The following is a 10431-nucleotide window of genomic DNA, read 5'->3' as shown; positions in this document are numbered from 1 at the left end:
TGTATAAATGTTAACTGTTCGAATGTTATTATTTTTCGCTCACAAGGTATTCTGAGGGCGTCATGAGGCGCGCCTTCATCACACTGAATGGTGTTTACAAAATGGCGGCCGGACGCGGGAGGGATCTCCGCTGTTTTCTGACTCCTCACCAGCTCCCTCTCTCCTCTCCCACTAATTTGAAATGTTTCCCCCTCCCTCTCTGATGGAAGGTGGGGTTTTGTTTTAAGTCCCACCCCAGGTGATGGGGAGGGGAGGGGAGGGTGGTGCCATGTGAACTGGGCACTGAGGGGAGGGAGAGGGGTGGGTGCAATGTGAGCTGGGCACCAGTGCTTTTTAAGCCGCCTGGCCGGTGACTGCCCTGCAGCTGTGTTTAGGGGATGGAGGCTGTGTGTCGGTTCTTGGCCGCTCTCCTGGCTCTGGGCACTCTGTGTGGGGCCGAGCCCGTCAAGTTTCGCGACTGTGGTGAGTGAAAAAATCCTTTTTTTTTAAACAACAAAAAAAATATATATTTTAAAAATTGTTTTATATAATTGTAATCCAGATATTCGAACTAACCCTTCAAGACTGTTTTTTAAAAAAAGCGTTTGAACTTTATTTGACAAGCTCAGGATGCCCTAAAGTGAAAAATGCTGTCACTGGAGCAAGGCTATATCAGTTGGGATTTTTATAACGGATTTCATTCTAGGCGAACAGCACAGGTACTTTTGGAGTGTGTCTCTACAGGTCCCTGAAGGTGATGGGACTGGTCAAAAAGGCAGATGGGGCATTTTGCTTTTATTGGTTGAGGGCACAAGAGCAAAGAAGTTCTGCTTGCTTGAACTCTTATTGATCTCTACATTGCAGGACGGATGGGATTGCCCTGGAAGGGAAATTGATGAAGATGTTACTAGGAATGGATAATTTTAGCTACGTGGAAAGATTTGGACAGTCTGGATTTGTTTTCTTTGGAACAGAGGAAGCTGAGGGGAATTTTAATTGGGGCGTATAACATTGCGAAGTGCCTAGATAGAGAGAGAATAAGAAAGATGCATTTCTGTTAACAGAGGTGTCAATAACGAGGGGACATAGACTTTAAGTAACTGGAAGGATTAGAAGGGAGTTGAATTTTTTTCTCTATCTGAGGATTGCCTGAATGGGTGGTAGAGACAGAAACCTTAAAAGAATTGCACAGATATGCGTTCTTGATATCCTGTACAGGGTTACAGGATTAGGTGGAATTTGCCCCTGAAATTAATGTCAGTTTATGAAAGAGTGTGTATTTGTAAGTACTTTAGGTTTTTTGAGAGAGAGTGTTAAAGGGGATCAAAAACTAACTTTTGACTTCCCATCATCCTGTATCAATAAAAATTGGAAAAGCAAACATGCTCTAGCTAAGTACTTGAACTCAGGTATTTTTAGTTCTCCGCAAGTGGATGAAAGACAGGAAATGGCTTTTTCCCCACCTTTTAGAAATCCACTTGTGGATTTCATCAGTGGATATTGCTTACAGGGCCAGACCATTCACTAAATTGTGAACACCAGCACAAAATTTGCAAGGCCTAGCATTCAACGTCCACCAGCTCTATTTTAAACCAGATAACTGGCAATATTTTTTTTGTTAGGGTACACCAAGTCCAATCTGCAAGAAATCTAAAGATTAAGTTCATTTTTTTAAAAGGGAAAATTGTACAAGCACTAAAGGCGAAGAAATTGGATTAGTCTTACAATTATGCATATTTTCATCAAAATATAGATTCCTGCCAATTCAGAGGGAAGATATACAGTTAAAGATTACTAACGTGGTCACTTTATTAAGAACCACAAACTGTTGAAACAGGAATGTCTAGCATTTGTACAAATTGTTTGTGTGCATCTACTACTGTAAAGCATTCTAGTACCAGGAGTCAATAACATAAGCCCCAAAACAAAATAAGATGACTGACTCCACAGGTCCTACGGAAAGGCCAGGCAGGGGAAGAAAGAAAATAACATTTAAGTTCTTAACCTATTTTTTAGGGGTTTGTTATGTTCATGCATACAGTTAACATGCAGCATACAAAGAAAGGATTCAGAACAAGTGCGTAGCAGTCACAAGACTGTAACACATGAGCTAAAGCTCAAAACAATAACGGGTTAGTAACAGAAGCATTTTAAGCACAGCTATATTCAAAATTGTCTTAAACAAGGAGTTTGCCATTTCTTCGACAGTACTCTTGTCATTTTCAAAAAGCTTGGATGAAAGTCAGAACTTTAGGGTCCTTGTCTAGAATGTCGACCGTTGCAACATTTTAAGGAGCTTCACATCGACATTGTCAGGAGCTGACGTGCGGAAGGAGAGGGTTGGTGATGCTGGTGCTTAGAGGAGCTGATGCTCTAGCTGCTCCTAGAAATGCCCTATTTCAATAAATCAAAAGCATCCAGTTGCTAGTTTCTGTACTACATGTATTTTACGGCCGCATTGTAATCTGTATGTTGCCATACCAATTTTTTTTATCTGTACAACTGATGGCATTAACTGGTCTTTATATTACAGGATCTACAGTTGGAAAAGTTCTTATAGTGGATATAACCCCTTGCCCCTCTATTCCATGTATACTTCGCAAAGGACAATCCTATGCTGTGAATGTCACCTTTACCAGCAGTAAGTATTTTTTTAAATGCAAAACAGGAAAACTGGTTTTTGTTTTGTTTGACAATTTTTGGGTATTTTTTCCAAACAATACACTCGTGAAAGTAGTCTATACAAAGCTGAGTGTAGAAAGTTTAATGCTTTATATCTGCTGGCTTGACAAATATCAAACGTTAAACAGCAAGTTATGTTCATTTAATGTTGTAACCCTTTGTCCTTTGAGGTTTACTTTAAAAATTTGTGATTTGAAAGGATTTCGAGTTGGAGATTCCCATGCATATAGAGGGTTGTTCAATTATTTTGTAGCTTTGTATTATTATGGGGAAGATGGTGGTGTAAAGGTAATGCACTGGACTAGTAATCCAGCGGCCCAGACTAGTGCTCTGGGGACGTGAATTCTAATCCTACCATGGCAGCTCAGTTAATAAATCTGGAGTTATAAAGTTTATTATTGATTGTTGTAAAAAGCCATCTGGCTCTTTAATGTCCTTTAGTGAAGGAAATCTGCCACCCTTGCCTGATCTGGCCAACATGTGACTTCAGACTCACAGCAATGTGATTGACCCTTAACTACCCACTGAAATGGCCTAGCAAGTCACTCAGTTCAAGGACAGTTAGGGATGGGCAACTGGCCTTGCCAATGGCACTTGCATCCCATGAAAGGATAAAAAAATGAAAATCCTTCAAATGGATTAATGTGTTAAAATTGTTTTCATTACTGAGGCACCTTGCGATGCCTTCCATACATTAAATGAGCAGTACAATGTGATATATATTGGGTGCAAAAGAAATGTAACTCTAAATGTATCAGGATGTATGATGGAAAATATAACAAACACACCATCGTATAAATCCAGTAGAGATGTGAGGGAAGCTACTGGAAAATGGGAACCTCAAAATTCAGAGACAGAAATGGAAAAACTGATGATCGGGGGGAAAATGGGAAAAAAAGTATGAGAGGTTCTACAATTAAATTCAATAACACTAGTTTGAATGAACATCCTAGTCTGGCTCCAAAGGCCTAATCAGTAAATCCCAACAGATGGTGTATATTGAGTATGGTAAGAAAGACTGTAGATGAAAGGGAAGGAGCTTTAATCTCCATCTAGTTGTCTTGGCCTGGGCAACCTTTTCTTTTTGCGGTCAATATAACATTTTTAAACAAAATGTTAGGATGAGTAAAAGAAGACCTGCATGATACTTTTTCTGCTTTATGCTTGTTCTTGGGCTTCCAAGTGGCAGAGAATAGGATTATAGGTGTGACCTGATGTTCTGTCCTTTACCTATGATTCCTTTGAATGTGATGATCTAAGTCCTGAGTTAACGAGGTCTAACTGTTGCAACTTTTCTTTCTTTAGAAACATCAAGTCAAACAAGTGTGGCTGAGGTTCATGGGATCCTGGGTGGAATTCCAATTCCTTTTAATATCCCTGATGCTGATGGCTGTAAATCTGGGATTCGGTGCCCCATTCGGAATAATCAGAACTACCACTATATCAATTCCTTACCAGTAAAAAGTGAATACCCATCAGTAAGTGTCATCATAAAACAATTCAATGTGTAATAACATGTTTTGTACTGAGGCATCCTATTTGGTCTATAGGTTACTTAATCCTGTTATCCATTCCATGCAGCTTGTATGAGTGTTTAAACAATTTCATGCCAGCTGGTTCCAAAGAGACTGAGTGCAGGGTGGTGCATCACTGCAGCCTATCCAGCGGGAATGTTTTTTTTCTTTCATTCATGGGACGTGGGCTTCGTTGGCTGGGCCAACACTGATTGTCCATCCATGGTTCCCCTTGAGAAGGTGGTGGTGAGCTGCCTTCTTAAACCGCTGCAGTCCATCTGGTGTAGGTACACCCACAGTGCTGTTAGGAAGGGAGTTCCAGGATCTTGACCCAGTAACAGTGAAGGAATGGCAATATATTTCCAAATCAGGATAGTGAGTGACTTGTAGGAGAACTTCCTGGCAGTGGTGTTCCCATCTATCTGCTGCCCTTGTCCTTTATAGTTGGTAGTGGTTGTGGGTTTGTAAGGTGCTATCTAAGGAGCCTTGGTGAATTCCTGCAGTGCATCTTGTAGATGGTGTACACTGCTGCTACTGTGTGTCAGTGGTAGAGGGAGTGAATCTTTTTGGATGGGGTGCCAGTCAAGTGGGCTACCTTGTCCTGGATGGCGCTGAGCTTCTTGAGTGTTGTGGGAGCTGCACTCATCCAGGCAAGTGGGGTGTATTCCGTCACACTCCTAACTTGTGCCTTGTAGATTATGAATAGGCTTTGGGGAGTCAGGGGGTGAGTTACTCGTTGCAGTATTCCTGGCCTCCGAGCTACTCTGGTAGCCACAGTATTTATATGGCTAGTCCGGTTCAGTTTCTGGTCAATGGTAACTCCCAGGATGTTGATATAATGGCATTCAGTGATGGTATTGCCATTGAATGTCAAGGGGCAATGGTTAGATTCTCTCTTGTTGGAGATGGTCATTGCCTGGCACTTGTGTGGCGCGAATGTTACTTGCCACTTGTCAGCCCAAGCCTGGATATTGTCCAGGTCTTGCTGCATTTGGACATGGACTGCTTCAGTATCTGAGGAGTCACGAATGTTGCTGAACATTGTGCAATCACCTGCAAGCATCCCCACTTCTGACTTTATGATGGAAGGAAGATCATTGAAGAAGCAGCTGAAAATGGTTGGGCCTAGGACACTGCCCTGAGGAACTCCTGCAGTGATGTCCTGGAGCTGAGATTATTGATCTCCAGCAACCACAGCCATCTTCCTTTGTGCTAGGTATGACTCCAACCAGTGGAGAGTTTTCCCCTGATTCCCATTGACTCCAGTTTTGCTAGGGCCTCACATATTCAATTGCGACCTTGATGTTAAGGCCAGTCGTCACTCTCACCTCACCTCGGCAGTATCCGTGCCTTCTGCCGTTACTTGATATCACGTGGAGTGAATTGAATTGGATGGAAACTAGCATCTGTGATGCTGGGGCCTCTGGAGGAGGCCGAGATGGATCATCCACTTGGCACTTCTGGCTGAAGATTGTAGCAAATGCTTGAGCCTTATCTTTTGCACTGGCTCCCCCATCATTAAGGATGGGGATATTTGTGGAGTTTTCTCCTCCAGTGAGTTGTTTAATTGCCCACCACCATTCACGATTGGATGTGGCAGGACTGCAGAGCTTAGATCTGATCTGTTGGTTGTGGGATCGCTTACCTCTGTCTATCACTTGCTGCTTATGCTGTTTGGCGTGCAAGTAGCCCTGTGTTATAGCTTCACCTGATTAGCACCTCACTTTTAGGTATGCCTGGTGCTGCTCCAGGCATGCCCTCCTGCACTCTTCATTAAACCAGGATTGATCCCCTGGTTTGATGGTAATGGTAGAGTGTTGGATATGCCAGGCCATGAGGTAACAGTTTGTGTTAGAGTACAATTCTGCTGCTGCTCTTGGTCCACAGCACCTCGCGAATGCCCAGTCTTGAGCTGCTAGATCTGTTCGAAATCTAACCTATTTAGCATGGTGGTAGTGCCACACAACATGATGGAGGGTATCCTCAATGTGACTCCATCTCCACAACGACAGTATTGGTAGGAATGACTACTGCACAGCCATTGACAGATGCATCAGTGGCAGACAGGTTGGTGAGCGTGAGGTCAAGTATGATTTTCCCTCTTTGTTTCTTCACCACCTGCTGCAAACCCAGTCTAGCAGCTATGTCCTTTAAGGCTCGGTCAGCAGTGCAACATGGAGGAGCACTGATTCATCTGCTGAGGTAGGGGTGGTGCTTAACCTGATGCCTTGAGACTTCATGGGGTCTGGAGTCGATGCTGAGGACTCGCAGGACAACTCCCGACTGTATACCGCTTTGCCACCACCTCTGCTGGGTCTGTCCTGCTGGTGGGACAAGACGTACCCAGTGATGGTGATGATGGTGTCTGGGACATTGTCAGTAAGATATGATTCTGTGAGAATGACTGTGTCAGGCTGTTGCTTGAATATTCTGTGATGCAGCTGTCCCAATTTTGGCACTAGCCCCCAGATGTTAGTAAGGAGGACTTTGCAGGGCCATCAGGACTGAGTTTGCCATTGTCGTTTCTGGTGCCTAGATCGATACTAGGTGGTCTCTGTCTGGTTTCATTCCTTTTTCTTTTGAGTTTTTGTAGCGGTTTGACACAACTGAATGGCTTGCTAGGCCCATTTCAGAGGGCATTTAAGACTCAACCAATTTGCTATGGATCTGGAGTTGCATGTAGGCCAGACCAGGTAAGGATGGCAGATTTCCTTCCCTAAAGGACATTAGTGAAGGGGGTGGGTTTTTATGACGATCAGTAGTGGTTTCAAGGTCATCACTAATTGTCATGAAATGAATAGACTTTTCAGGTATCTATATCCTTTCATGCACTACAGGTGCATTTAATATTTTCAGTTAACTGTAGAGTCTTTGATTCAGAAGCCTACTATCTAGCTGAACCAACAAAGGAGTGCTTTTGAGTGTACCATCAACAACTGTTCTACTGACTCTTGACAAAACTTCCATACTGGTGATTCACATTTGATTTGCTATATCTTTCACATGGACACTTATTTGAGCTGGATAGAAACTGCAAAAATACACTGATGCTACAACTAACTCCAATCAGATTGTCCTTCCCTCAGACTATTGTGAAAGAGCTGTAATTTTGAGCTCATCAATACCTACAGGTGCAGTAGAATATCAGAGAAGTTTCTGAATGTCCACTTTTTCTCTTTTATTTGCAGACTGTGTATGTGTGTCTGACAAGGACAGTATTTTTTTCCCAACCCTAATTGGCCTCGAAGGTGGTTGTTATCTGCCTTCTTGAATGGCTGCAGTCCATCTGGTGTAGGTACACTCTCAGTGCAATTAGCGAGGGAGTTCCAGGATTTTGATCCAGTGACGGTGAAGATACAGAATTCAGTGTTGATAATGCCATGGGATGTCCAAGGGAGATGTTTAGACTCTCCCTTGCTGGAGATGGCCATTGCCTGGCTTTTGTGTGTTGGGAATGTTTCTTGCTACTTATGAGTCCAAGCCTGAACGTTTGCTGGAGCTACATGTGGTATGGACTGCCTCAGTATCTGAGGAGTTGTGAAAGGTATTAAACACTGCAGTCATTTACTTTGATGAAATTTTATTGGTGGCACTATCCTACACAACTTAACATTTCTTTAAGTATATTGGCTTAATTATTGTTTACCATATGTTTCAAAATATTTTCAGTTGAAGAACTTCCATGGAATGTGGTAATGGCAGGGGAGGGATTACGGGCAGCCTTGACTTCTATACAAGGATGTCCGGACCCTTTCCTTTCTTAGGCTGGTCTTTAGCTTTTCCAGGAGCTTTGTAAGAATGTAATCTAGCACAATAGAAAACTCTGGGAATACTTCATCAAATGGAAAATTTCTTTCTTTGGTGGTAGACTTAAAAACTCTTTCACACATTAGCTAAACTCCCTGGACAGTGTGGGGTACTTTGCTACCCACTGGCTGTCTCCTCTCCACTGATTCTCTTCATTTGAACTAGTGGTTCTTGTTCTTGCATTTGCTAAATTAGTATTGGGAATGCTTGAATTTTCTGTCTTTCCAATTCACTGGTCCAACAAGGCCAACATTTTTTTAAAAAGGAGGGAATGAATTTTCCTTTTAAGCCCAAGTGGTCAGTTTAGATTCAGGAACCAGGGACTTGCAAACCAAAAAACTGGAACTTGCAGTTTAGACACCATAGATCAAATATCATTATTGATGGACATGGGGCAAATGGTGACTTGAATAGCAGTGACAGTCTAACACAAATCACCACTTCATACAAATTAACCTGGCACTTTGAGAGCTGTGGTATTAAAATCTTGACTTTTTGTTTCCCTTTTTCCCAGATTAAGGTGGTGGTTGAATGGGAACTGAAGGATGAAAATGGCAAAAACCTCTTCTGCTGGAGGATCCCTGTACAGATTGCCAACTAAACTAGATCCCTGATTATCAGCTCCTGTAACAGTACCCAAAATGCATTCATCCACTGTGTAGCAGTTAGCAGTTTCGAGAAACTGAATGTTCAAGAATTGTCAAACTTGAGCAAAGACAGAAGTATTCATATTAGAATTTTTTGCACTTGTAAGTTTTTGAACATGGATTTTCAGACTGTGACCTGTATTTGCCTTAACATGAGTGGATTAATAAAGATGTGAATTACAGTGTGTACATTGTTTTTTAAATCCAGAGTTATTTAAGAATTGAGATATCAGTAAGAATTTAAACCATTGTGATGCTTTTAAACTGATGGGTGTACTTTTTTTAATGCCTATCAACCTGATCCTGTATCCTGTTGAACTGCTTTCTAGTTATGGAACTGGCTACTGGAGCACATACTAGAGGAATTGCCCTCTGCTGCCTGGTCTGGATTGTTACTCACCTACCTCCCCACATTAATATTAGGAATATTTTGCTCCAGTGATTATAAAATAATGATGATAGTACCTTCTCGAACTGTCAACTCATTTTTTTTTTGCTTGGGTTTTATCCTTTTGCTTACCCAGTTTCTCCCTCACCCCTTTTTTGCTTTGCCAGCAACAAACAATTGGCCATCTTTTTGCCAGTTTGTCCTGTATCCTCTGATGAAATAGGTGCAGATGTGCGCATCTATCTTGCAATATTTGTATGGGCTTGCAAATGTGTCCGTTAAACCACCGTGGTGATTAGCAACATGGCATGTGGTGAAAGTATCACTGATCCAATCCATATAGCTGAGTGCCTCGACAGCAGAAGTTGGGGGAAGGGATTGGGGAAGGGGTTACATTGCCAGTGAGAGTTTGACCAGACCTCTTGCCTTCATATGTCAATCAAGTGATTGGAGATAGCAGGGTCAGCAACAGAGGCAGGGTCAATGAGTGAAGGTAAAAGCAAAATGCTGTGGGTGCTGGAAATCCGAAATAAAAGCACCTGTAGGGAGAGAGAAAAACGGAGTTAAGTTTTCAAATCTATATAACTTCTTCAGAGCTAAAGAGAAGTAAAAAATGTGATGGATTTTATATTGTTTAAGAGTGGAGTAAGATAGAAAGTCTGGGATAGGTGGGAGCTTAGGAGAGATTGACAATGATGCCATGGGCACAAGACAAAGGAAGTGTTAATGGTAGTGTAAAGAATTAAGAAGGTGCTCAGTGGCATAAAGGTAAGATAGCGGGATTTGTTAATAGCAGAACTGTTTTGCTCCACACTGCCTTAAACAGCATAAAATCCATCACATTTCTACTCTAGCTCTGAACAAGTTATATGGAATTTTTTTGGAAAATATACTTTAGTAAAATATCTGAAAGAACATTACAAAATATTTCTAAATGACCATCACAAAAAGTGTAATCATATTCAAGTTTTCCACATGGATCACGAGGTGCTTCAATATAATCAATGAACATTACAGCCATTTCAATATGGGCATTACAGGCAGTGCAATGGAATTCAAGTTATCTACGCAGATCACGTTGCATATATTCATTCCTGAGTCATACAGCCCGAGGGGCTTGTACAATTCCCAGCCCCCTCGGTGCACTATGGCAGAAAGGTCTTAGGAAATGTACTGTTTCTCTCCGTGGACGCTGCTAGCCGTGAGGATTTTCCAGCATTATCTGCGTTTATTTCAACGAGAGATGGAATAAGGGCGTGGTCAGTGACGAGAGGGCGGAGTCTAGTGACGTATAGAGCCGATGATAGATGTCAGTGACGTGCGGAGTGATGATTGACTGGGGCGGTGCTAGTGACGTGCGGAGTGATGATGGACCGGGACACGCCCCAGTGAGGTAATGAGTCCATGATTGACA

The 10431-nt window shown here is 42.2% G+C and overlaps 1 protein-coding gene across 1 annotated transcript; it reads left to right on the top strand.

The window, feature by feature from the left end:
- The first annotated feature begins 298 nt into the window (after positions 1–298).
- LOC121292466 (NPC intracellular cholesterol transporter 2-like) lies at positions 299–8816 on the top strand. The gene is made up of 4 exons (XM_041214439.1): positions 299–462; positions 2513–2620; positions 3967–4139; positions 8497–8816. Exons 1-4 carry the CDS (start codon positions 378–380, stop codon positions 8581–8583), a joined length of 453 nt encoding a protein of 150 aa, XP_041070373.1. The 5' UTR covers positions 299–377; the 3' UTR covers positions 8584–8816.
- Positions 8817–10431: the final 1615 nt, after the last annotated feature.

Source organism: Carcharodon carcharias, chromosome 20 (genome assembly GCF_017639515.1).
Source record: "Carcharodon carcharias isolate sCarCar2 chromosome 20, sCarCar2.pri, whole genome shotgun sequence".
NCBI classification, from domain to species: Eukaryota; Metazoa; Chordata; class Chondrichthyes; order Lamniformes; family Lamnidae; genus Carcharodon; species Carcharodon carcharias.
Note: the sequence above shows the minus strand (reverse complement) of the source record. Positions and strands in the feature narration are given on the sequence as shown.